Here is a 26568-nt window from a genome sequence, read left to right as displayed (position 1 = left end):
CATGTATAACTGTGGTATGGATTGACAACCCTAGATCACAGATTAAGATTAGCTAAATAAAAACAAACCATAAGCATTTAAATGTGGGGCAAGGCTTACTCTCTGAGCTGATTAAAAGATTACATGCTTAAAGAGCACACTCTTGTGTACAATTAACAAAAGCAGAGTTTCTTTAATCATTCCAAATCTAGGCATTAACATCTTCAACTGCAATAAGACCTGCAGCCTGCCAGAGGGCAACCTTGTCTGAGTATTGCTTTACAATATACTGTACACCAACGCCTCCCTGCCTCGAAAAGCTGTTCAGTTTCTTATTTAAATAGCAGATGTGCTAGTGACCTTGTTCGCGTAGAATTTAACTGCACACGTGTAAGCAATACATAAACAACCAATTCAATGTGAGCTTGAATATATAAATAATAATGGAAAATTAAGATATTTTTCCCCATTGGTGACCTAGACATGTTTGATTATGGCCTTGGCATAATTTCGATAATCTTATTTAATGTCAAGATCTTGGAGAAATCACTTAAGGTAGGTACTCTTCGGTGGCCAATCCATTTGTGAAAATAATGTCTTGTGCTCCTTGAACCACTGTTTTAGAGTTTAAGCCCAATGATCCTTAGCATCATCACCTTGGAGTATGCTTAGGGAAAACATAAACCATTAATGGTAAAACCTGGTCATTCAGTATTCAGGTAGTCAGCTGACCACGTTTCGAGCATATAACCTTGCTGAACCTAAACTTGACCAATTGAAGCAATCCTAGATCATAACACTGCCTCCAAAGGTGTGTACACTAGGCATGAGGGCTGCATCATTACACAGCTGTTTAGTTCCAATCCCTTGAGTTCTCCCCACATTATGCATGTGAAAATGCTCATAATTTTACTATTAAACATAGCTGTGTGTTTTACTGATGTGTGTATCAGAATAGGCAACACAGAATAGGTCAAGGACAGTTTAAAAAAAATGTGTGCATATATGGAAGCCTTGCCGGGATGTTAACAGGGAGGCTTTAGACTTCAAACTGTACATTTGGGTTTTCATTATTTTTATGAGGGGCAAGTTTTATTACCACAAGAATATGGGAATGACATTGCAAAAATGTAGAACTCTTAAAACTACATTTCTTGCTCATAAAAACTGAAAAAACAAAAATGTAATCGTGTATCTGCAATTCCTTTGCCTGTGACCCATTTTTATTTTTTGCTTAGTCATGTCTAAGTAGTTGGTTAAAATTAATTCAAATTCAGTTCCTCTTATCATATATCAGTCTATCAAACTCATTCTGGATGTTTTCCCAACTACATTTCTTTCTTTGAAGATGATGGTTCTAATCTTCCAGATTTTAATAATGCGTTATACATTTCTTAACCCAATTTTAATAGTTTCAGCAATCTCCTTAGTTGTTTTCTTTTCTTGATGCAGGCCAATAATTTGACTCTACTGAAACAGACAAACATCTTTGCCATGACCACAGGATATGTCTTCTGACATCACTGTTTTAAGAGATGAGAAGCTACTCACTGCATCAGTTAGGTTTAAGTAACTTGTTGCCAGGGGAAACGTTAAATACTGCAGTAATTATCCAATGAAAGGCTCTTACCCATTTACTTGGGTAAATCCGGATAGTGACTTTTTTGGCTGAGCAGTGTATTCCTGAAAATTGGTAAAGATCAGGGCAGTTTCTCAAAAATATCACAGCACAAAAATCATAGATTAATGGTAAAGTGATTATCAAACTGAGCATGATCTGTCAGTTAAATAACCTTGATCGTTTCTCAAAAGTGGTGTAAATCATAAATACACAAGGTTCAAATCTTGTCAAGTCTTTTGTGTTAAACAGTAAATAAGTTTGTCATGCATCTTAACACTGGATAGATGACAAAACTGATGTTTGAAATAAATTAGAATTCAGTCTAATCAATAGTAGTTTATAAAGTGTTTATTAACAATGCTCAACCACATTCACCCACACAGACACATTCTCACACTCACACACAGCTATACAGTACACCATTTCCTTCTTATTCTTCCAACACACTGATCCTTTTTTTTTTTTCTCCTTTAAATTCTCATATGGAACCGACTAGCTGTTGTGGCTGTCGAAATTCTTTCTCCATCTGATTGGACAAACATGAGATACTTTTCACTCCAAAGCCACCAACATTTTGAGGAATCACTGAAACACAAAACTTGCAAAATACCCACATTTTTTTAAAAGTAAAAATTAAATAATAAAAAAAGGCATTTTATGTTTTATAACTACAGCAGTCACTTGCTGGCTGTTTTAACAATCCAATCCAAGTGCACTGGTTTCCCAACTCTCTGGCCAGCAAACTTCTATACTTAGTCAGCTAGACATGGGCATTGGAGAGAGTCTCTTCAATAGTATCTGATAACCCAAAGCAGACATTATCTCACAGACAGACTTTACAAGGAAAATAAATCCCACAAAATGTGCTTACCTGTGTGTCATGTACTCAGATGCTACATCTTGTGGGCTGAGTGTTAAATAGCATTTACCTGGCTGCCTCTGAGGCTTGCCTTATCCCAGAGACCCAAACCCAGCCATTGAGTGTTTGTTGAATCCATAATTCAGAATAAATCAAGTCTCCCTCCCCACCCATTGGACTGCTTAAAAACCCAAAATGGATACAAATCTCATTAGCATTCGTTTAAAAAAAAGTGCATTTGAGTAACGCATGTTTAGAGGAGATACTCTGATCTTCATACATCATGTGAGGATCAAAGCGCCTGTCTAAACTCTGCGCCAACTCAGCCACTCTTAAAATGCTTAATCATATCAATAGCTATTTATAAATTCATATAAAATAAGATTGAAAAATTAAATAAAAACATCTCACTAATTTCCACATCCGTTGCTTGAAAACACTTTTCTGAAAATGGATCATCTCGATAAACAATTTAGATCATTTCATTAGCCATTATTACTTCTCTGATAGGTTAATGCACTGAAGTAGAATGGTCATGAGCCAATCACAGTGGTCCAAATTGGCAACAATATGCCGTAAACTTGCTGATTTAGGTCCGAACATTTGGAAATATTTAATGTTTTTCTCCTCTTTACACAACATACACTCTATGATTTACACAGCTGACATAATGCAACCTTTTTATTAATTTTGCTTTTTCAAGGCAGTCCATCATCTGCCATACTCGAGTGTCACGCCTCCTCGTTAATGGCGAATCATGAAGTCCAGGGATTGTACAAGCACCTCTCCTCCCCCTCCTCCAAAACGTCTTATCTGACCATACATCAGCAGGTCAGCTTTCTCAAACTCTGCCCTTGTATAAATGTAAAGCACGGAACTGGAGTTCTTCATTCACTCCAATTTTTGTAATAAACGTCTATTATGTTCAAGACATTTCCAACAGTGTAGTGAATTCTCTATCCTGACCAATGTGGATAGAGGAGGCAGGTCCATGGCTCAGCTGTTGACACGGGACTGGTCAAACGGCTGCCTATCACTCAAACTGATATCTCATAAGTGGTCCCTCCGACACCAGTCACCTTCTTCACCCCACCTCCAGGCTTGTGGACAGGGCTTTGAGACAAGCCAACACTGGGATAGGCATGTCCTGGTCGTGCGGAGACACTGACTGGATGAGACAGGGAAGACGGGGTTGAAGAAGGAGACTGTGGAAGAGGTGATTTAGGCTGCCCGTTTGTCCGACTATAAGATTTCATCTGAATCTCGTCCCTGAGTGGCAGAGAAAGAGAAAAAAAATATTGATGGGTTTTTGCCAGTTTACAAAATGTTCTCTTATGCTAATCTTTCAGTGTCAATGTAACATGCAAAAAGAAAAAAAAAAAAAACACAAGACAAATGCCTATAAACAGAAAAAATAAAACCCACAGGAATTAAAGCATAGAGGACCGTAGCCATTTCCTCACCTGAGAGAATAAAACCAAAAAAAAAAAAAACACAAAACACACACCACATGCAGGTATGTCGGATTGAGCAAGACTAGCAAAGTAGTAGAACTAACCCAACAACGGCACAAGCTTGAGAGGAAACCAAAAGATGGGAAAAGGGACAGAAAAGGCCGAAAGAAAGTGAGAGGTCCACTCACAAGAGTCTGGGAGGAGGAGGAGGAGTAGAAGGAGGAAGGAGGCAGCAGGAGGCAGCGTGGAGCGTTGAAGGCAGAGGTTGTTACTCACTTGGGCGCCTGGATGCCCCCTGCCCCAGCCGAGGTGGAGGCGGAGGCTTTACGCACAAGGCGGTACTGCATTTCAGCGGCTGCGGCACTCGAGTAAGACAGAGACTTGCCTAAAGGCGGGTGACCTGCACGTGGTGGGTGTGTGGAGGGGGGCAGTGGAGCATCTGTGGAGCGTGTGCGATATGGATTAGTGGACCTTGGCAGGCCTGAATCGGACAACAGCGGAGGGCGGGAAAAGCGAGGTGGCCGATGCTGGTGGTGATGGTGGTGGTGGTGATGGTGCTGACGGGGCTGTGCATCATGAAGCAGCCTTTCACGTTCTCGGTCAGGTAGTGGTGGAGGGGAGGCGGAGCCACGCAGGTAGGCAGTGCCACGGTGAGGCGAAGCAAGCAGGGCAGAGCTGGAGAAGGAGGGCTGGTGAAGCTCCTCCTCTCGCTGCTGGGCGATCTGTGCAGATAGAAATGGGGAGGTGTAGCCAAGCGGGGGGTTGGGGGACGTAGAATCGAAATTTTGACTTTCGGATGGCGTTAGAAGGCTGTCGTATGACAAGCTACCGTTGCGGGGTGGAGGCGTTTGATTGGCTGAACTCTTGTGGCTGGAGACTTCAGAGGGCGGTGCATTGTGGGAGGTGGAGCGCACGCTGGAGGAGCGAGAAGCAGCTCCGGAGAGCACAGTGGGGTCGGAGAAGGAGGGGTAAGAGCGCCCCCCGAAGGGATAGGCAGAAATTCCAGGGGCTGGTGCCCCTTGGCCTCCGGAGGGTCGCTCAGCACCCATGCGCTCTCCTCCTCCTCCGTCACGGCCATCCAGACTGGGCTCAGAGCGGAAACCCGGCTGCTGACTGGACTGGAGGAGAGAGGAAGAGGACTCCTTCAGACTGTCCCCACGACTCATCTAAAGAGAGAGCAAAAGCAAGAGAGTAACAACACACAGAGAGAGAGAGAGAAAGGGGGCGCAGAGAAAAGCTATTAAAAACTATTTAATTACGTAAAGTCGAAGGAATAAAGGAATGTAGTCGAAGATGGTATCAGCACTGACACTGGAAAAGTATGTGAAGTATAAAACTGCAGGATGGACATGAATTCAACTATACTAAAAGACTAATCAATAATGATCTGCTGATAAGGTTAAATTATAAGTAATTTAATTAACTGATTTCTTTTTTTTTTTTTAGATAGATCTGTCGTGTACATAGTTCTATGCACAGCCGTTGTACCTGACTTGTTAAAGATCCAGGGTAAACTTGCTCAGATTGCAGTATTAGACATTTCAATCCCCCCACACCCACCAAATCTGTGGCTCAAATCCCATCCATGCATATTACATTTTGATAATCGGTTAGAGGAAATTATTAGCAAAAAGGCTCTGCCAAAATTGCCTTTTTTTTCATCATAATAAACTGCATCTCATCCTGCACATGCAAAATAAATCCCTTTGATAAGAATGAGACCACTGGGTAAAATTTATTTCCGGCTTTGCCCTTCTCATTTTCAGTGTCTTATGTTGGAGCCAGTATGTAGGCAGATAAAAAGCCCATTGAAATGTGATAAATGTAGTGCTATGCGTCTTTCTCCCAATTCTCTCTCTCTCTCTCACACACACACACTTCTCTGTGCAAAAACAACAGATGGGGATAATCGGTGTATGAGGGTGTCAGATGGAAGATCGAGGTCAATCATTTGTTAATCCTGCTAAAGGTTAATGCAGCAAATGTAAAAAAAAAAAAAAAAAAAAAAAAAGATCCTTAATTTTGCTTAATGGATATCATTAAGATGTGAGAGGTAGGGTGGTACAACCGCTTAAACAATCACTGATCACATCTTACCTCATTAACTTTAAAGTTAATAAACATGACAGTTTAGCGCAGTGGTGTGATCGCTAAATGATCAGGCATGTGAAGATTCATCCCAGTTTAATTTAGTATAAAGATCATTAGATTTATTATAGTTTATAGTATAATTATAGTTGAAGCATCTCTGAGTTAGGGCAGTGAAAGACCTCACACACGACTCTTTATTACTATTATATGAAAATGTATAATACTTTCTTGGTAGTGTGGGTTTTCCTTGGAAAAGAGTTGCAGCCTAGGCTCCTGTTAGTCTCTATTGGGGGGTGTGGTCTAAACACCCACCATTCCCAATGTAAAAGTTCTTGTCCCTGAACCCATGAGTCACAGTAAAGTAAGCATAGCCTCTTGTACTTTTAAGTCCTAGTGAGAAAAAGGAAACTCTGACTGAAAAAATTCTGATATTCACATTAAACACAGCAGAGAGCTCATAAATTGGCATAAACCTAATATATATAAATGTAAAAATGTATGAAATCTGCAAATGTGCATATTCAAATACAAACACCACACACAGCAATATGTGTTTGTATTACTAAAAATAAACTTGACAACATGCAGGCACCTGGGACAAGCTTTTTTTTTTTTTTTTACATGGCCCATGTGTTCATGTTCTCATGAAAGGCATCATACAACTCTCTTGCCTAATACACAGTTGGCTCAGGTGGTTAAGGCTCTGGGTTACTTATTGGAAGGTTAAGGGTTCAAGCCCTTATTTACCATAACCCTATCTGCTTCAGGGGTGCTGTATCCTGGCTGACGCTCAGGGATATGAGTGGGGGAAAAAAAAGAAAAAAAAACTTCACTGTGCTTTAAGATGACAAACAATTGAATCTTAACATCATGTTGGGCGATGAGCATGATGATGATTTGCATACAACTGTTCCTCTTGTTCTGTATTAACACATTTAACTAGCAAACTAGTTTGTCACACATTACCACATCACTTTTGAAATTTACACTAACCAAAACATGAGACGTCCACTGGGACATATCCTCACTCTGTGGGCTAAAAAGCAAATTTAGAATTTGTCCACACACTACATTAACGCCTTTGTGAAACAGATGATGTGAATAGAAGCATAAATTAGGCTAGTCTTAAGAGCCTAACATTAACAGGTTCTTAAACACAAAATGCTGAATTTGCCCGGTTATACTAGGAAAAAGACTAATACACACACACACACACACACAGAGGGAGAGAGACAAAAACACACTCAGACAACTGCACAAACAAACAAAAAAGATTGTGCACAGTAATGACTTACTGATACTGTTCAAGTGAAAGCCACTGGGTCAATCAAATCAAAAGAAAAATAAAAGATCATGTATGAGAAAGACAGAAAAAAACAGCCAGACAACACAGACACAAACACGCTACATACGATGCACGACAGAAGGGGCTGACATAAATGCATACTCGCACATAAACAAAAAGTCATACACATTAGTTTACCTGGTTGGCATAGGCGTGCGTCAGAGCGGTGTGGTTCTTCCCTGGGCTGCTGTATGTAGGTCGGTATTTGTACATGGTGGGAGTTGGAGGAGTTTTATTTAACAGGCTGCTCTCTGAAAAACATAGCAGTGTGAATGTTAAGAGACAAACAAACATAAAACCTTGTCCTCCTTCCAATCCGAGAGAATTTAAAATACACAGGTTTCAGGAAACTTCAGGAAACAGGAAACAAACTCTATATGAAAAGATATTTGATACTTTAAGATGTCTTCTCAAGCTAGAATGTGGCAACAGAAAAACCTGTATAGTATTTAACAATAAGGAATATTGACAAACATTTTCATTTTGAGTTTGTTAAATTTGTGTATATACGTAAAAATATTGCGTCATTGTCAGTTGTGACAATTTTGTGTGATCTACTTAATTTCAATTGTCATCAGCTTCAGTGCAATGATGAGCTAAAATGTGAAAATTATACAAAAGTAGATAAATGTCAGAGCTCTAATTTTAATTGTATAACCCTCACCAGTAGGCAACATAAAAATCAAACACAAACTCCTGCATGTTGCAACATCTATTTATACACATTTAATTAAACAAATCATAGCTATTAAGAACACAAAAAATATGGATCAGAAAACAAATGCAACAAGAATTGACCAGAATATAAAATGGCTGTTTAACTCTGATAAAATGGCAGTGGTTTAGCCTTGTATGCTGCCACGTACCTATTTTAAGCAAAGACTTGTATCTAATAATAGTTTCTGCCTAAACTCAGTCACTGACTGATTCACTGAATCTGGTGTGTCTGAGTAAATACTGTTTCTCTGCTAAGCTCTAATAAGACTACTAAGAAAGAGGTGGCTCAATGTTTAGATTTCCTGGTTCTGGAACAGAAGGTCAGGGGTTCAAGTCCCAAGACTGTCAAGCTGCCATAAGCAAGGCCCTTAACCTTTTTTGCTCCAGGGCTGACTGATCATGGCCGACCCTGTACTCTGACCCCAACATTCTTACAACCTGTTATATGCCAAATATTTTCCCCTGGGCTGTAATGTATACATGAAAAAAATAAACTTTTTTTTATAGCAGTAAAATTGTCACACTCTATATCGTAATTCCAGCTTCTACTTAGCAAGTACAAGTAAGTACTGCACAATACAAAAGTCCAGATCCAGCATAACTACTAAGCCAAATAACGTAAATAACAACTAGTTAAAGAAAGAAAGAAAAAAAGGAAATTTATTATGTGTGGCCATTTACCTTCAGCGGGTCCTCGTGACAGTCCAGGGTATCTAAGTTCTGGTTTGGGAGGAGGAGGAGGCTCAGCATCAGCAGACTGACTCTCCATCATCTCTAAACTGCTCTTAGACTAAGAGAGACACAACCAGAAAAAGAGTGTAAGAAATCAAAAGGACAAGTGAATTACATCTAAGTCGACACTAACATCAGAACATCAACAAATTTGATTAACTATAATTATGATTGTGCCCTACATTGAGCTTTTCCCCCTGTAATGCACCTTACCTGAGTAATCTGCTAATTAACAGGCCCCGATGTGGACATACATATACATGGACATACATATACAGCAAAACGAACGCAGACGGAAATAGCTGCGCTTGTATGCGTGTGGACGCATGTATGTATATGTGAAGATGGCCTACCCGGTGTAGATCTCCATGGATACCATTGTCGAGCACCTTGGCTGCTAGCTGTGCCTCCGAGATTTGCGGTCTCAAGAAAGGGGGCTGAACAGACACTGTTTGTGCTTTTCTCTTCCTGCCCACATACCTGAGAAGAAAAATGGAAAGTGTCTCAGGATGAACTCAGGTTGAGTACAAATATTGAAAAGTGCAAAGTTATGACAGGCCAACAACCGTCCTAAGAGTAAGACTTGTCCCCCCACCCCACAAAAAAGAGAAATGATTTTACTTATTGAATTTAGGTTCATGCAGTTGAACATAAAGTGGCTAAAGCTCTTTAAACACCTGACCATTACACTTGGTAGTGCACAGCTGTATAGAATCTTTTTATATGTGGTACCATTAAATTTTTCCTTCATTGAATCAAAGAGGCTAACCTGTCCAAGCAAGACAAAGCCCCTTGTGACAATGCTGAATGCACTCCAGGCATTCTCAACTGACATAAATGCATGACCTCTCTAAAGCTATGTTTACACTGTCAGTTAAATGTGCCCCAATCCTAATTTTTTGCTCATATGTGACACATATCGGATATGTCCTATGTCCATGTAAACAGGGGAAAAAAACCAAACAAAAAAAAACGCATGCATTCCAATATTTCGAGATCGGTTTCAGGCCTCCTTCATATGTGGAAATAAATCAGATATGTGCTAATGTGATTGTCGTGTAAACAGACAGATCGGATTTCCTGAGGTTTTGTGTTCTGTCCTTAATTAAAACTGCGACTTCTTCACGGTTTAATGATAATGTATTTTTTAATAATGTTATTTTCCGGTGGAAGTGCTTGTGGAATGATAACATCGCAGGTGACATGAAAGAGAAAAAAGTCACCCACCTCGTGTTAATGCTTATTTAGGCTAAATAACATTAATAAATCATTTGGTGAATGAAGCATATGCACAGGCTGCAAATATGGCATTTTTTTCCTCCTCCTCAGTTTCAAAACCATAGTGACATTTCGCGAACTTTGCATATATCGCAGAGCTAGCATCAAGCATATTTCGCCTTCTTCCATCTTGGCTAGTGTGTAGCGCAAGAACCTTCCTTTAAGTATGTGCGATGTTTCACATGGTAAGGAAAGTGTAAACACGAATCGGATATGGGTCATAGTTGAAAGAACGTGTAAACAGACAGTCAAAGAAATATCAGATATAGGCAACAAATCAAAATTGGGCATGGAGACCTGCAGTGTAAGTGGGGCTTAATGCTCTTGTAGCTGAATAAGCATTAAAAAAAAATAAATACATTTACAGCCACACTTTTAAATCTAGTGCCCAGAAGAGTGGGGGTGATTGTAACAGGATCATAACATCTGTCCAGAACACAGGTAGATTATCAAGAGAAACCATGGTGCATGCCTGGGTGCCTGGGAGCTGCAGAGAACACGGGTCACGTTTCTCCAACAGCCGTTAGTGAAGGGATTCACTCCTCCTCTGAACTTTCCTGTCACCTAAAAAGAAAGAAGCAAATTCATGAGGATAAAAAGAAAACTAAAATACACAGAAGCAAACAATTGGACATTGGTTACAATCTGAAGGAGAATAGGTCAGTAGAAATTATACCCAAAGAGCTATAAAACTGCTCTACACAGATTAGATTAAGCATCAACACTGTCACTCTCGCGCTCTCACACACCTGCTCATTAGTGGTTCTGCCTCTTGCTACCAGTACAATATGGAAACCAGTAAGGCCTGCTACTGGGATGAAGAAAAGCCCAGCTACACACATAACGCCCATACTGAGAGAAAGAGGGTCAAGGGACACAACTGAGCAGAAACCCAGTTAGTTATGTGCTTAATTTGTCATGTCATGTTCAGCATCAAATGCTATATTAATGGTAGGAGCCAGGGTACAGTAAGTAATAACAGTATAAATAGCAAAAGAAAAAAAAAAACTAAAAAATAAGAAAGCAAGCATCACATATTATTAAAATGATGACAAAACAATTGAAGATATTTAAAAAGATGTTGTGAATCCATCTTTCACCATACACCCGACCCCCACTAATCACTTCTAAAGGATACGTGACAGCTGAATGCACTCGGTCAAGCTGCTGTGTATGGTACAGGATGAAGAGCAGCCCAAAGCCGAAGACACCCATGATGTGAGTTGTCAGAGAGAGCAGGAACAGGAAGAAGTAACGGTAGTTTCTCCTACCTATACAGTTGTTCACCCACGGACAGTGGTGATCGAAATCCTGCAAGATGAGATGAAGCATTGAAGCATTTTTCGTATCATTTACTTTCAAAGTGTAGCAATTGAGACAAACATACATAGGCATATGGAAAATTAAAGGGCCCTAAAATGACAGCGGTATCTACAGACAGCTCTAACAACATTACCACCCCTCAATCTGGCAGCAGATTATTTGCTCCCAATTTGAATTACTCAAATAGAAGGTGACCAAGACCAAGCTTCCGCTTTAAATTATTGTGTGCGCGTGAATAGATTTATACCTCCACACAGTTGTCACACACTGAGCAATGTGAGCAGCGAGGTGGTCTGTAGAACCGGCAGGTTGAACACCACTTCATGCGCACTTGTATGCCCCGAATCTCCACCGTCTTATAGAGCGGCGCTCTGAAATCATCCTCCTTATCCTCATCTTCCTCGGCTAAACACAAAAGTTAAATAACATTATATTCACTAAAATACTCAGAAACAAGATTTCAACAGCACTCTGGTATAACTGTCTACTGACAATGATACCAGGGTACTAATGTTAGATTTAAGCAATTGACATAACCCTGCTTATTTTGCGTACCAACATTTATCAGAACCTTAAAAATGACTAGAAAAAGAAAACAGACATCAATAGACACATGTAGAACAAAAAGCACAAAGATCAGATTTTATGCTGAAGTTGTTGGCTACCTCTGGGGAAGATGCCTGGGTCCATGAAGGTGGCCATACAGAAGTTGGCCAACACAAAAAGGAAGATGATGCCATTATATATTGGTATGGCAACTGAGAAAGTCTCCGAAAGCCACGGGCAACTGAGAAATAAAGTGAACAATGACAATTGTAAATTAAATCAATATAAAATATCAAGTCAGACAACATGTCACAACAAGTGCGGGGACAAACAGTAAGAGTATTCCCTTAATGATGCCTGATTTTGAGGCTAGGTTTGGGTTTATGTATTTATCATATTTATTGTTATATGCTGGCTATTTCATGATGCATATTAGAGATATAATATTAATGATTAGCTATTAATGAATTAATTGGCTTCCAGAACTAAATCAAATAAAAATATGTTAACTGATGCTCTTTGTCACATCTCTATTAACTTGATTAATCACCACAAGAGGGTGCACTTGCAGTTGATTGTGAACATGTTCAACACCTTATTGCACACTTCGAATTTTTATCTTTTTCCAGGCCAGTGACATGATTCCTTCTCCATAGCTGATCATTGGCTTGGGTAAACCAATTGATGATCGGTTAATAATCAGTACAGTACAAGGGTCCTTTGAGGACTTGACAGTCAAATAAAAAAAAAAAAAAGTGTCTAAGCTGAGGTGCATGTAAGTACATAACCATAGGTCTTCTTCATTATAAAAGTCCCTGCTCTGCACATTGACTAATATTTCAAGGTTATGCTGCATTTAGTCAAAATTCTACTGTGAGCAGTTATCGGCATTATACTGTATGGGCAGCAGAAACGCGTATGCAGCAGTTGCTTAGGTGTGCAGGAAAAAAAAAAACAAAAAAAAAAAACATGCCACATAGCGTTTAACATCAATTTTTAACAAATTCGATTGTCGATAATTTATTAATTGAAATGCACAGGAAATCAACTGATCATCAACTATAATTGATAATCCCATCAATAGCCAGAAACCTATTGTAAGTCAAAAAGCATTTATTAAACACACTTTTTAATGACCCAAAAAAAACAACAGCAGCATTTATACATAAGCTTTATACTATGATGAATATTATGCATCCTAGAAATAACTATCTTCACTTATCCCTCACTCATATTATATTCTACAGTGCATTCATGTCAATGCAATTTAACCAAACACAACACTTGCCCCCAGTGGCAAGTATGATGGGTAATGTTTGAGAAATTGTCCTACTGATAATTACTCGTGAGTCTCAGATTGTAGGCCAAGCTCTTTTTAGTTATTTATCAAATTTTCTATTATGTTTATTTGATCTACAACTTGGCTACACCTATAAAATATTAACAATAGAATGCACGTGCTCATACTCACGTGAAGCAGAAGAAGAGCGTAGTTGCTCCCACCAGGAAGGCTGTTGCTGCAGACACCGGAACGTAGCGACTGGGCCGGAGGGGGCGAGATGGAACAGTAGGGTGAGGAGGGGAGGCGGGGTCAGACAAACCCCCACTCTTACTGCTACTCGGCATTACCCAGGACGCACCAGGAGGAGCCGTCACCGAGAAACCACCCTTTTGAAGGTGTGTTTGTGTGTGTGTGTGTGTGTGTGTTTAGGAAACGGGTTAAATTATGGGAGTAGTAACAGTTCTTCTCCCCCTCGACTTAAGATAAAGAAATGAATAGTTGTCTGCATAGTTATAACTAAAAGCATCAAATAAAATAAGTAACGAATTATATATTTTTAAAATTGCATAAAAAGTGCAAGATTCAGGCTTTCTGCACTCTACTGAAGCACTCCACACAACACTTAGGCCTGAACAGAGATACAGCCATCAATCGTTTCCTGACCCTTTGAGGGCAGCAAAGGGGAAAAGCCTAATGAATGGTTTGTCTGAGAAAAGTTAACAAATTTTCTTGGTTTCCTTTGTTTTAAATTCTAAAAGCCATTTTGGTCATTTAAAAAATAACTTTCAACTTAAAACACAAACAACTATAAAAAGCGATCCAGTAACAAAAAAAATATGGCAAATTTTTTCTTTTTTTGGTAAAAGCAACATAAAAGTGATGAGAAAAATGCTGAATTAGTGTTCTGTGAGGCTAAACTTTAGTAAACATAATTGAGTGGTGCTATTGAAAACTTTTGGTTTTACAACTTAAGAGGTAGAGGATAAAATGTTCGAGATGTGGGTTTTAAAGTTAATACAAGTTTTGCACTGAAATAATGTAGTTTGGGCTATGAGGATTATTAAAAGCTTTCCTAATCTCTGTCTCGCTTTAAAACAGAAATTGACCTGATGAAAGGAGAAAATCAAACCTGAAGAATTAGGTAAGAAAAAAGCAAAAAACCAGGGCAGTGATAAATTTAGTGTCTCCCGTTTTTGCTTTTTACAGAGAAAGAGGAGTAGATATCATCGTCAGTACAGCACAGAAATCGCTTCCAGCTGTTGCTCTTTCTGCCAGCTCAGAAAACACAAAAATGTCTCCTCTGCAGTCGTTCAACATGAGAGATATTGCACTTCGCTATACTGCATATGCTTGAGTCTCTCTGTACCAAGTCGAAGCATTCTGCTTCTAGGCCAAAAGGCCAAAGGCAGTGACGGACCAGTCTAGCTGTAGTCCTCACAACCAATCTGCAAGATACAGGCAAAAATGCAAGCCAGGCTTCTGCCTAAATCTACAGACAATAACATAAGGATCGACAAGAGAAAAAAAAAATAATAATAAAAAAAGGAACACAAACCAGAAACTTACAAGTGCTTGTTTAGATCAGTGGAATGACTGTAAAATAACCTACAAAGCTGCAGACAATCCAAAAATGCTGATATGAGAATGGCAGACAAAATATAAAGTACAAACAAAGCCCAGCTTTCCGCTGGGAGACTTTTGGGATTTCCTTGTGTGTTGTTTATTCCAAGACTGATGCCGGCGTGTATTACATAAGGGCCTGAGAAGGTTGCATTTTCAGTCATGCAACCTGAGCCATGCCTACAGTTAGGGGTGTGTGTGTGTGTGTGTGTGTGTGTGTGTGAGAGAGAGAGAGCACGCTCCAGAGAGTATGAGTAATCCAGTGAAGAAGGAAATAGGTCCAACAGGTTAACACGTCATTGCTCTAGTTTCAACCATGCTCTTTTCAGAATGCTGCCGTGCACAACAGGCTGTAAACGGTGATATCTGAAAGAAAGAAAAACAAGACAACAGAATGATAAATCATTCAAAGATAATAGAGTGAGTGATTACAAAGTAAATATTTACAGTGACTGGGTACTGCAGATGACAAGACATTTTTTCCCCAAACCACAGCAAGAGCTATGAATTTTACAGCCTAGCAGCAAGATTGTTTTTGCATTAGTGTTAAGTGTTAAAAATAAAAAATGACATTCAATGAAATTACAAGCTGCGATAATTGTCACATTCGAGGTGGCCCAAAACTTTTATTTGGGCAAATAAATTGCATCCAATGCTTACATTGATGGCCTCTGACTTTGTGGCACTTGTGTGTTTTATCTTTAAAGCAACAATATTTCTGGTCGGTACTTGGATGGTATAGATTACTGATTTCAGATGACCCCACAGGGTTTCAAAGAGTTAAGTGGTGTTTGGTTCTATGGGTCTGAAAAAAAAGAAGCAAAAAAAAAAAAAGTGCTCCAATCAACTGGCCGCTGATCAAAATTGGCGATAATCACTTAATTTTTACAGATTGGTCGTCTCTTAACTTGCTGATCACATACGCCACATTAACATGCCGTAACCAGTCTAGAAATATTAAAAGACATCAGATTTGCAGTACACAAAATCCATGTGGGGGAATGTCTGCCAAAAGCTTCAACACAAACCTTATTACCAATTAAGAACAAAACACTGTGAATAGTATTTACAAAGGCAGCAGCTAACACTTGTACATCGCACCTCACTTAACCACCAAAGCACTCAAAAAGCTCAAGCCTTACTTTGCAGAGAATAAAAAGACTAAAACCACCATCACAAAAATAATAATGAAGAGAGAAATAAAAAGCGGTTCCCAGCTCTGGCTGAGGCCGCCCAAGTTTACCGTACCGCAGTGAGTGACTATTCAGCACAACCGTACAGATTCTGAATGATAAGAGGAACAGACCGTCTTTAAAAAATGAAGAAATTCTGATATTTATAAAGAAATAAAAATGCCTGCTTAATAATGAGCAGAACTGATTGCCTTGCCAAATACAAAGTTACTAATGTCCGTGTTTATTTCAACACGTTAGGTTTCGATTTGTTATTTATTGACGCAGTTTTCCATGTGCCGCAGGTTATAACGAGCGAGACAGTTGCATTTTTCATTAGTATTTGTGAGAGCTCCTTGATGCTAATTACGGAATGGAAAAACTTTGATCAAGCATATTGGTTTCAGTTTCTTTCTTACAATCTACATGAAATAATATGAGAATGGACTAATACCTCATTTCCACTACACTGGTGCTCGTGCCAGGTGCCGGTTCTGGTGCTCGCATTTACACTAGACAGGAGCTCAGCAGAAGCTGCATGATAATACGTCACAGGCCATGCCCACTAAACGAAAAAGTTTCTAAAGTCAGTTTACTGGTTATTCTCCAAACTATGAAAATGTATTTCAGTATCCAAAGGCAGCTTATTCGACGTGTTATAACCGCTGAAAGAGATCGACATAGACAACTAGCTCATTCACTATTTGGTCGGTTGTTCGTGTGAAGCTATTAGTTCTTCTCTTATTTCCTTGTTGCATATGTTACCTTCCAATAAATGAAAGCTTTAAATTTAGATCTTAATTATATTTGGGCACTGCTGTTTAGAATAGTTATTTTCACTGTTATAAATTGTAAATAAACAAACAATACTACACAATAAATAAAACATTTAAAATGGCCCACATGCCAGTGACCATAGATTGTTATCAGCCAATTCAGATTTCTGTGATCATGGGATCAGCCCTAAACACCCTGATCAGAGCATCCCTAAAAAATTATAATAATAAAAAATAAATAAATAATAATAATAATAATAATAAAATAAAGACCCAATTTTACATAAGGATCAAAATCAGTGCATTCAATTTTTTTTTTTACATTTATACATAAAAAAAAAAAACAGTCAATTTATGTGAAATCAAGGCACAAATTAGCCTGCCCTTACACACCAGATGGTCTCATCAAGTCTTACTTTTAGATAAAATTAATACTTACTTAATACTGTGTAAATATGAATTTTAGTCTCCTTCTACTGTGCATGTAGCGCACTGGGCAAGACCAACAGTGCAATTATTTTTTAAGTGCTGTGGTGAGGATATCTAGTGATTATAAAGCCATCTAGAGTTTAGCCTGATGTCTTGCACATTACTGGGAATTTACTGAACATAAATAAGGAAAGTTTATTGCATATTTAAAAAAGGTCACCTTTTGTTGCATCTGTCTATGCAAGAGAACATTAATGTCATGCAACTAAATGTCACAAATGTTGTAATTTCTGACTTCCGACAGAAAAACCTGGGAGAGTCTGCTTAAACTCGGGTTTATGAAGTGATGACAAATCAATGTAATGAATCAACATACAGATATATTTGCTTGCAAAAGCTATATCAAATTATATCATTGATATACATCAATTATTTGTTTAAAGCATCAGTGTAGGATAACATCTAGAGATGCAGCTAACGCAGCTAATTTTCTTGAGATATAACTAATTTCAGACTTTCAGAAGTCTCATCCGCTGATGCAGATTTTGGCCAATTCTGATTTTTTTTTTCTTCAGAATCATAAATGACAGAACACATATGAAAACTTTTTTTTATCGAAAAATTCTATGATTTATTTGTAACAATAAGAACACTTTCTCTAAAACTGGTTCAAGGACTTTCTCAAGGCTTTTTTGTACAAACTGAAAAATAAATCAACAGGGACGGTAAATACTATGGCCCATGATCTTACTTGGAGACAAGTTTTTTTAACTACTGCACATTGAGGGCAAAATAAAGTACAGACTATGACTGGCTAGTACTCCTAAGATTGGTGTCACAGCACAGCAAATATACTTCCTAGACTATTGGCAAAGGAAGCATCAACTGTGATTCGAAGCCATGATTTTGGATGATAGAGAATAAAAAAGATAGAGGATAAAAAAAAGATAAGAAAAAAAAGGATATAAAAAAAAAAGAAGAAATTATTTTTTTTTCACTTTGGTCTTAAGTAATATCCATATGTGAAAACTAAGGGTGGTATAACTCCAATATAGGGAGGAAATCACTTTGTGTGCTATTGACTGAAAAAAAAAAAAAAAAAAAAGCAACCTGAACTGCAAGCTAGACCAATTTCACAGCTGCAGCCATAGAAGTCATAGAAGACATGGTAAAATCTAAACAATACATGACAATTAAATCTCAGTTTAGTTTAATATCACACAGGCACATGCCACACTGCAAGTTTTATATTTACTACTAATACTATTTCATGCAAATTGAACTTCATGTGTACGCTGTACATATACTGAAATATGCTAATCGAGCGCTGATTTGCAACACAAGCCATACGTTTTGGTTGGTTAGGTTAACAAATGGTACCAGTCATTGCATAACATACAGTAAGTTAATTAACTAACGATTAATGTCTCATAACGACTAATAAAAGTTTTCTGAATTGTTGCCACTTTAAAATCAGTGTCTCAGAAAAAATATTTCATATTTATGTGTGTACTAGAAGCCCATTAGCTTACAAGGTATTCTGATGCATTCATGGCTGAAATACGAGTCCACTTCGTGCTCTGTGAAGCCCTTTGTGTCACTCATGCACGTTTCAACAATAATGGCCTCCATAAGACACACCCTTCTTACTGTAAGTCTGAGACATTTCAGACTCATAGACAACAATGTCATACAAGACAAATTGTGGGATCTATGTGGTGTCCATTGAGTTTTCTTTTATTCATTCATTCATTTGTACATTTATTTGTTTACTGTTAAACCAGGTTGTTTCCTGAGCATGGAATAGGTGTGTCCAGAGTAGATCTGGGCCATACAAATATACTGCAAAGCAACTGTCAAACTGATTATGCCATTACCAGTAGGCTTTGCCTGAAAGTTACCTACCTATTTTTAAATAAATCCTTAATAAAGAGGGGGAAAAAACGTTCTAGTAAAATGTAGAGAAGCAGGGACAATTAGTAATGATCAGCCGTAACATTAACACCACAACCTGACGAATTGAATAACGCTGATCACCACCTATACACCCCATGCTCATTTAAACCAAAGAACAGCCCATCCGGTCAAAGCCCACAGAAAAGTCAATGTTGGCACAAGATCAGCAGTAAGTGTCCTGGTGTCAGACACCAGGGGTCCTGTGTAGCCACACCCAGAGGGGCCCAAAACCTAGGTGTAAAGTGTAATGTGTAAAGTTAGAAGTTACTTGCAGGGGATAGCACAATTAAAATGGGTTTTAAAAAAAGCCCCAATTTCTACATGAGTCTTTTTATAAATATATTTTTAGATTAAGCCAGGATTAATCCAGGACCCTCGAGCGGTAAGGCTGCAGTTAACCACTATTACAACAAAAGATGAAGTGAAAATTCTCATAGGACCACAACAACATGATCATGTCAGCTCTGCTCTACAAGAAAATGTTGCTCTGTGGTCTTAGCCTCAGACGTCCTGGCTAACATACAGTACAGAGCATCTTACTAACATCATTGTTAAGATTATTGATGTATGCTAATATGATTTACTACAGTGAAGATAAAGAGGTAGAGGAGAATATCCTAAATTTACATCTTGTGATCATTAAATTAGTTATTTGTAATTTCATTACAGATTAGCTCTAGTGGACAAACTCAACAAAATAACTAGATTGGCTTAAAATGTGGCTTCTAAATTAATATGCCAAATAATATATACATTTCTCACAATGTTTTAAAAGCATAATTATGTAATACAATATGCAAGATGTAGTCCCTGGGTGAAAAAAATAAAAATGGTGTCTCTCATTTCGAAGTTTGGAAAGAGTTCAGCAGTTAATGGTAAGGAAATGAGATGATTGCACGTTGCTTGATTATATGCTTAGTCTGCAAAATTAGCCTACATCTTTCTAAAAAATAAACGGTTCATGTTTTTCTTCAGTGCAAAAAAAACGTTTACCAAAAAAAAAAAAAAAAAAAAAGACTTTAATAACAAATTACATCTTGTTCAAAAGTAAAATTTAAGATCAATTACAAGAAGGAAAAATATTTTTAAAATAAAGTTTGCTAGGCCAAACATAACTCTTGAATTAACAGTTTGATATCAGCATGAATAGCTCTATTTGAAAAAGATTAAATATACAAGGTATCCTGAGGCAATTTTCATATTTTACAGGTGCTCCTTTGTGACTTTATTGTTGCCTAAATTGGTCATGTCAGTGTTTTTCTCCATCTTCCTCTGGGAAATACAGAGAGAATTACTGCCAAACTGATCATTTAAGTCCCACCCAGATTAACATGTTCATAATTGTCTATGCAGGCGTCACCTCATGTTGGTGGGAAAAAGTCGTGACTGCTGCTATTTGCCATATCGATCAAGTAATGTTTTGTGTGTTGTCAGTGACCCTTCTTCCAGATATGAAACAATTCCCAAGTCTCACACACACACAAAAAAAATCTCTAGTATGGTATCTTGTGATTATAATGCTGCTGGAACCTTCCTTAGCTGTTATGATGTTACATGATGTGACTATGTGATGCAAATAGAAGAGTTTGCAGTAAATTTAACCTAATCCAACCTGAATGACAATAGTGAATGATCTACTCATTTTATGATTGGACTCAAAGATGTACAGTAGTATAAATTATTTGTTTAAAACTAAAAAGGCTAAAAACTGAAGATGAGAAAAATAAAAGCCTGAGGATATTCAGCAACAAGAAGATAAATAAAGTTATGGTCACGTTGTGACTTGCATAACTACACTGAGAAACTGAGTCCATTACACTGCTTTGCAATTAAGGCAGCAAACTCAGTGTATAGCCTGGTCTACCTTTACCACTGCAAACAGTTTTAGCATTCTAGGTGGCACTGTAATAATGTAGTAGTTATTATAATGCATACTTTTTATCAGTTTGTTCCTGATGAACAGTGGCAAGGGAAAAACTCCCCGAGATGACAAGAGGAAGAAATCTTGAGAAGAACCAGACTCAACAGGGAACAGATAAAAATTTGGGTGATATCAGAAAGTGCAAGTATACATCAATCTCTGCTATACCCGTCTTCTATTAGACTAAAAGCTCGACATAAAAGAAAAAGCATTTAGGTTTATATAAAGTCCACTTTTACTGATGGAGACTTGGATAAAAAACTGTTCAATTTCAGTCCAAAACTACTGAGTGATTGCAGTCACAAGCCATCACAGAAAAAGTGCCTGCATCAGCCGAGTCCAAGGCCAATTTCATGGTCATCAAGTGAAACTTGATGTTAAGAAATGTAATATTTACAGTTAACTACAGTGGTTATAAAAAATAATCTGATCAGGATGTGTTGAGTGACTCTGCTCTTTTATTATATATGATTTGAGAAGACTCGTAACGAGTAATCATACCAAATAACAGTGTAAATGGATACATATTGTTAACTACGGCTACACAAGATGGCTTCCATGCATATTCTGTGGTCTTTTGGCTTAAAGTACGAGTTGACATAGTACAGACCTGAATAAGCAACAACACTGAGTGTCAAAACATATATACTCTTGATATGGACCTGTGCAATTATGTAATTGCAAATATGCAAACAGTCCAGAATTTATTTAGTTTCTCAATTTTTTATTTTAATAAAAGTTAACAAATTAATAAATACTGGCAAACAACCTCATTATGACATCGTTTGCTCAGTTATTTGCAGTTAAAATCACAAAATTGGCTTCAATTTGCTTCTGTATACAAATGTGTGTGCATGAGGATTTATTAAATGTCTAGGAAAACAGAAAGCAACTCAGTTTTATTCTTAAACACAGGTTATGATTTCTCCAGTCAACACAATATATTAAAACAGATGTACCAGCCAATTCTTTGCCGTTTTTACCTAAGCTTTCCACCAAACAAAGTCCCTTTTTGTTATTACTAATTTATTAATATATAATTTCTGAAAAAAAATACTATAATGCTTATATGAGATCATCTTACACAAATAAGTGAGAAATAACTTAATAATTATAAACAACTAAAAATAATAGAAGTATTAACTGTCTCTCGTTAACTCATACGTTGCCCGGATAATATGAAAATATATAGGATTATCGATAAAATCATAAGAAAATGATTTACGGTACTTTTACAACTCTTCTCCTGGTCCACATAAAAGGTAAGGAACTGGACATTAACGACTATTTAGTACCTACAGTACTGGAGTTTTTTCACTGCTGTTCTTTTGAGAATACTTTAAATATACATAAAATATAGTGTTTAACATAAATCCCTGAAGCCATAGCCAGTCTTTAGCACTTCAGCAAAATTCTTTAGTGTGATATTTACTGTGTATTGTGAAGATACATTGTATTGGTAATATAAGATGTTCACTGTACTGTCGAGTTCTTCATCCGGACACCTTCCCCTTTCCATCCAGCTGCTTATCTCTAAACACTAGGCTTCAGAGACAAACACTTCTTATGTTGCTCAAAAAAAGAGAAATCAAATCCCAGTTAACTTCTTGGACTACACAGATATTAAGTCATGTTTTTATCCAAGCACCCAAGTCAAGCACCTAAAAAGCCCATAAAAACACCGCACAAACACTGAATGTGCTCCAGAAAACAATCCGTTCAAGGTAGGGGTGTGGAACAAAACCAAGCATGTGCAAATAGAAGCTTATAAATATCAAATTGCTGATTTGTCCCTTTCTGCTCCCAGACCTACAGCTATTTACAGCTTTGCATACAAAATATGCAATCAAGTGAGATGGCTATACTGATTACAGTTTACTTCCATGACATAATCACGATGATTTTATCTATAGAATATATTTGCAGTTGGGCCTGGTTAGGATTAAATGTCTTTTTCAAGAAAAGTCCAGTCCAGAGTAATATTAAAACATGATGACTAATAACTAAAACATTATTAAGTGATGATTTAATCAGGATTACATCCAGACATCGTAAAGCCTGGTACCGTCAAGGAAAAAGTTGCCAAAAAAATTAAAAAAGAAAAGATAAAACATGACATGTAGACATGTAGTTCCAACACTAACATTATCTTTAAATACAGTGGCTGGTTAGTTTTATTCAGTTTCTATCCACTTTCATTGTACACTCAGACCTGCTCAAACTATTCTTATAACGCAGACAAAATGTAGTGCTTTTTTTTTTGTTTTTTTTTGTGAGGAACTTTTGATTGCACAGAATAATGAAACAGTTATGAGAGTAAAAACTAACTTAATCTATATAATCCTAATGCACTTATCCAAGTATTTAATTAGTGCTTGGACACAATCAAGGTAGAAATTTTTCTGAGTTTGCCTGTGACATGGTCAAAGTGCCTGCTTCACATCTGAAACTCTGGCCTCCCGGAGACTCTTTTAATGGTCCAAACATGTAAAAGTGGGGATGCGCCAGTATCTCCCAGTCGAGTTCCTGTAATGCGCAAGAGGAGGACATTATGAAATTGTGCATTGTATACAACTGCAAAAGCAGAAAGAATTTGTCCTGGGAGGCCAGTGTTTCAGGAGTGATGACGTAAAGCAGGCAGTCTGATCATGGCCCTGGCGTACTGGTACCCAAGCACTACTGAAAAACGCTGTGATAATTGCACTAGCATGGCAGTGGATAATTTCGAGAAATACATATATATTTACAGCACCCTTATATAGAGTGACTTTATTTTTTTTATTTATCTCATTTTACATCTGAGCAATTAAGGGTTAAGGACCTTGCTCAAAACAACTTGAGCAGTGGCAACTTTAAGTTGGGGTTTTAACCCAGGACGTTCCCATTTGTAGTCGAATGTCTTAACTATTGAGCTACCACTGCCCTGGGAATAACGATAAAGAAATAAAGGTATTTTTTAACCCGCATAACGTGTTCTGTTTTTGCGCAATAAAAAGTCCCAGGCTGACTTGGATGCTTCGTATACTATGCAGTATTTTTTAAATGATTAAATACATTTAATGGTCAATAGGCAAATAAGATAGCATCATGCTTATATTGGATTGTGCCTAGAGACAAGTTAATCTGTAGTACATTTATTTATTCATAAAAGGAATCTTGATATACAAACAGTATTTCAAAGGTTCCAGAAAATTATTTATCAGTAATCACCCAACTTCCTCTGCACACGACTGGTATTAAGACTGTGGATTAGTTGCAAGTTCAAAAGCGCAACTGTATCTCAGTACATAACAAAAAGACACAGGAACAATATCTCTGGCGTATCTTGAAGTGTCTATCTCACTGCATCCCAGTAAATATGTAAATAGTTCAGTGCTATAAAACACATGATCTCCCCTCCATTTCTGCACAAATTGAGGTGCTTCCTACCACGTCTTATACGGCAGGTTAGTTTTGAAATGTGACCAGCAAAAGCAGGCAATTTGAGTAAGTGCACTTTATAAAATCAAGTACATAGAAAATAGAAACTTAATGTCTTCCATCATGCACATCATCGTTTATGTGTGTGTAAAAGGCACACTCACTAACAGGCATATAGTAATGGGATAATCGCCAGCCCCATTAAACTTCCTGTTGATTTGACTTGGATAGGTAGAGGCTAGAGCCATATGAACAAAGTGATTACAAGAGATTTGAAGACTTATGTAGCTTACACAGACATGCAAGAAATAGAAACCCATAGTATTATGATAATGCATGGCCCATAATTTATTACCATTTTATGAGTACTACTTGTTTTCTTCTTTTCCGAGTGGAAATATACCCTTTAGGCCTACATAAACATAATTCTGATTTTCAGAAAGATAATCCCATATACTGTATGTAAAATCACCTGTATGTATTAAAATTATTTAGATCATTATATTATTAAACTAGACAATTAAAATTGTAAGGACCAGGGATTTCATTTTTTTTATTTTTTTTTATACAGTTATCGTTTCAGTATCGGAATTGCGATCCTATACTGTACTTGGCTTGACGATAATATCGTAACGACTCTCTCCAGGTGCGTATGGCTAGCTCGAAATGGACACGGTTTATTACAAATCATATATACACAAATAAAGTAGAGAACCTCTTTTTAGTTTGTATTAGCAGGTTAAGCAAACGAAAACAGTGTTGACTGTAAGCGTGAGTATGCCTGCGTGCGAGTGTGATTGTGTGTGTGTTTTGGGTGTGTTTCCCCGCAGAAGGGCCCCGGAGCGAAGCGGACGCGCGAGCTGAGCCGGGCCGCTTTAGAGAGCGCGTAGAGCGGATACACACTCAAGCAAACACTGGTGATGAAACCGGGGCCCATTTGGGTGGAGATGGATAACCTGACCGCAGATAAAACCTGTTATTCAACCAGACACATTTACCAATGTCAACCAAAACCACAATGTCGTGATTGAACACTGCAATGAAATCTACAAAGCTAAATCAGACGTAATGTTCAAATAAAGGGCGTTAATCAGACGCGTTTGGGATTCACAGGCCGGTGCAGCTAGCAAGCCGAACACCGCTTAGCCTGGATACTTAAACAACCATTTCATTTAACTCGAAGCACAATTACAATAATGAAACACATTTATAGTAAATATGATAAGCAATAAACGAGGTATTAATGCTGATAATTCCGCAGAGATGTTGAGAGGTATTGAGCTATACACCACAAGCAGTTAGCAAGGTAACAACTGCTAGACAGGGAGAGTGCTAGTTAACGGACAAGAGATGGTAACTTTTTTTTAACTAATAAATGCATTAAATTGAGCGTTCAACAATACATTTAACCAGTAACAGTTAAACGTGAGATTGTGTTTATATTCCGATTTCTCTATAACCTGCATGCTTGATGTTTTAAGTTTTAAAAGTGCTCATGTGTTAGTTTTATAAACACCTGTTTAACAGTCATGATGAACAGACCTGCATCATCACTGCTGACACATTAAGCACATCACATAAACAACTGACTTGTTTACTTTTACGGTAAAATAAAATAATTGTCAAACATTAGCATAGCTAGCCATTCTGACGTTTTCATACTGCATTGAATCCCATAATCGCACTAAAATCTCACCTGCCCGGTCTCACACACCTTTCAGAGGCTGCTAGCAGATCTATGACATAGGATATCCGAGCAGATACAATGGCTTTATTCCGATGCTTTGGGTGGTGGGTCTCTCGATGCCTGCCCCGCTAGCCTGCTAGCTAGGTAAGCTAACTCGTCAGCTGACCGAGTAAGAACAATTACTATCCACTTCTTTGCTGATAATTGTCGCAAAGAAATCTCAACAATCAGTAGTATCTTACTTCAGACGGCTACATTATGTAACACGTCCTGCTGTAAAGCCCGTGAAGCTGCAGTTAGCATAAAGCTAAGCTACACTTTCTCTTTTAAGCCAATCTAACATTTTCCGTTCACTGCAGC

General features: G+C 37.8%; 1 protein-coding gene across 2 annotated transcripts; it reads right to left on the bottom strand.

The window, feature by feature from the left end:
- Positions 1 to 1933: 1933 nt before the first annotated feature.
- Positions 1934 to 26568, bottom strand: zdhhc5a (zinc finger DHHC-type palmitoyltransferase 5a). Of its 2 annotated transcripts, none has more exons than XM_053501787.1 (12): positions 26218 to 26568; positions 13417 to 15213; positions 12065 to 12186; positions 11647 to 11804; positions 11215 to 11387; positions 10826 to 10928; positions 10549 to 10640; positions 9152 to 9278; positions 8748 to 8856; positions 7488 to 7600; positions 4190 to 5079; positions 1934 to 3728 (listed from the first exon to the last, which is right to left on the bottom strand). In XM_053501787.1, the coding sequence occupies exons 2-12, from the start codon at positions 13569 to 13571 to the stop codon at positions 3497 to 3499; spliced, it is 2274 nt and encodes a 757-aa protein (XP_053357762.1). In that variant the 5' UTR covers positions 13572 to 15213; positions 26218 to 26568; the 3' UTR covers positions 1934 to 3496. The 2 variants fall into 2 exon arrangements, with proteins under 2 accessions (XP_053357762.1, XP_053357763.1); XM_053501788.1 differs by having other exon boundaries at positions 26236 to 26568.

This window comes from Clarias gariepinus, chromosome 8, assembly GCF_024256425.1.
Source record: "Clarias gariepinus isolate MV-2021 ecotype Netherlands chromosome 8, CGAR_prim_01v2, whole genome shotgun sequence".
Classification (NCBI taxonomy): domain Eukaryota; kingdom Metazoa; phylum Chordata; class Actinopteri; order Siluriformes; family Clariidae; genus Clarias; species Clarias gariepinus.
Note: the sequence above shows the minus strand (reverse complement) of the source record. Positions and strands in the feature narration are given on the sequence as shown.

Coding starts and splice junctions, on each gene's coding strand:
- zdhhc5a (XM_053501787.1), bottom strand. CDS start 13,571: ATGCCGAGTAGCAGTAAGAGTGGGGGTTTGTCTGACCCCGCCTCCCCT. Junction 12,187..13,416: donor ACGCTCTTCTTCTGCTTCAC/GTGAGTATGAGC, acceptor TTTATTTCTCAG/TTGCCCGTGGCTTTCGGAGA. Junction 7,601..8,747: donor GTCACGAGGACCCGCTGAAG/GTAAATGGCCAC, acceptor TATGTTTTTCAG/AGAGCAGCCTGTTAAATAAA.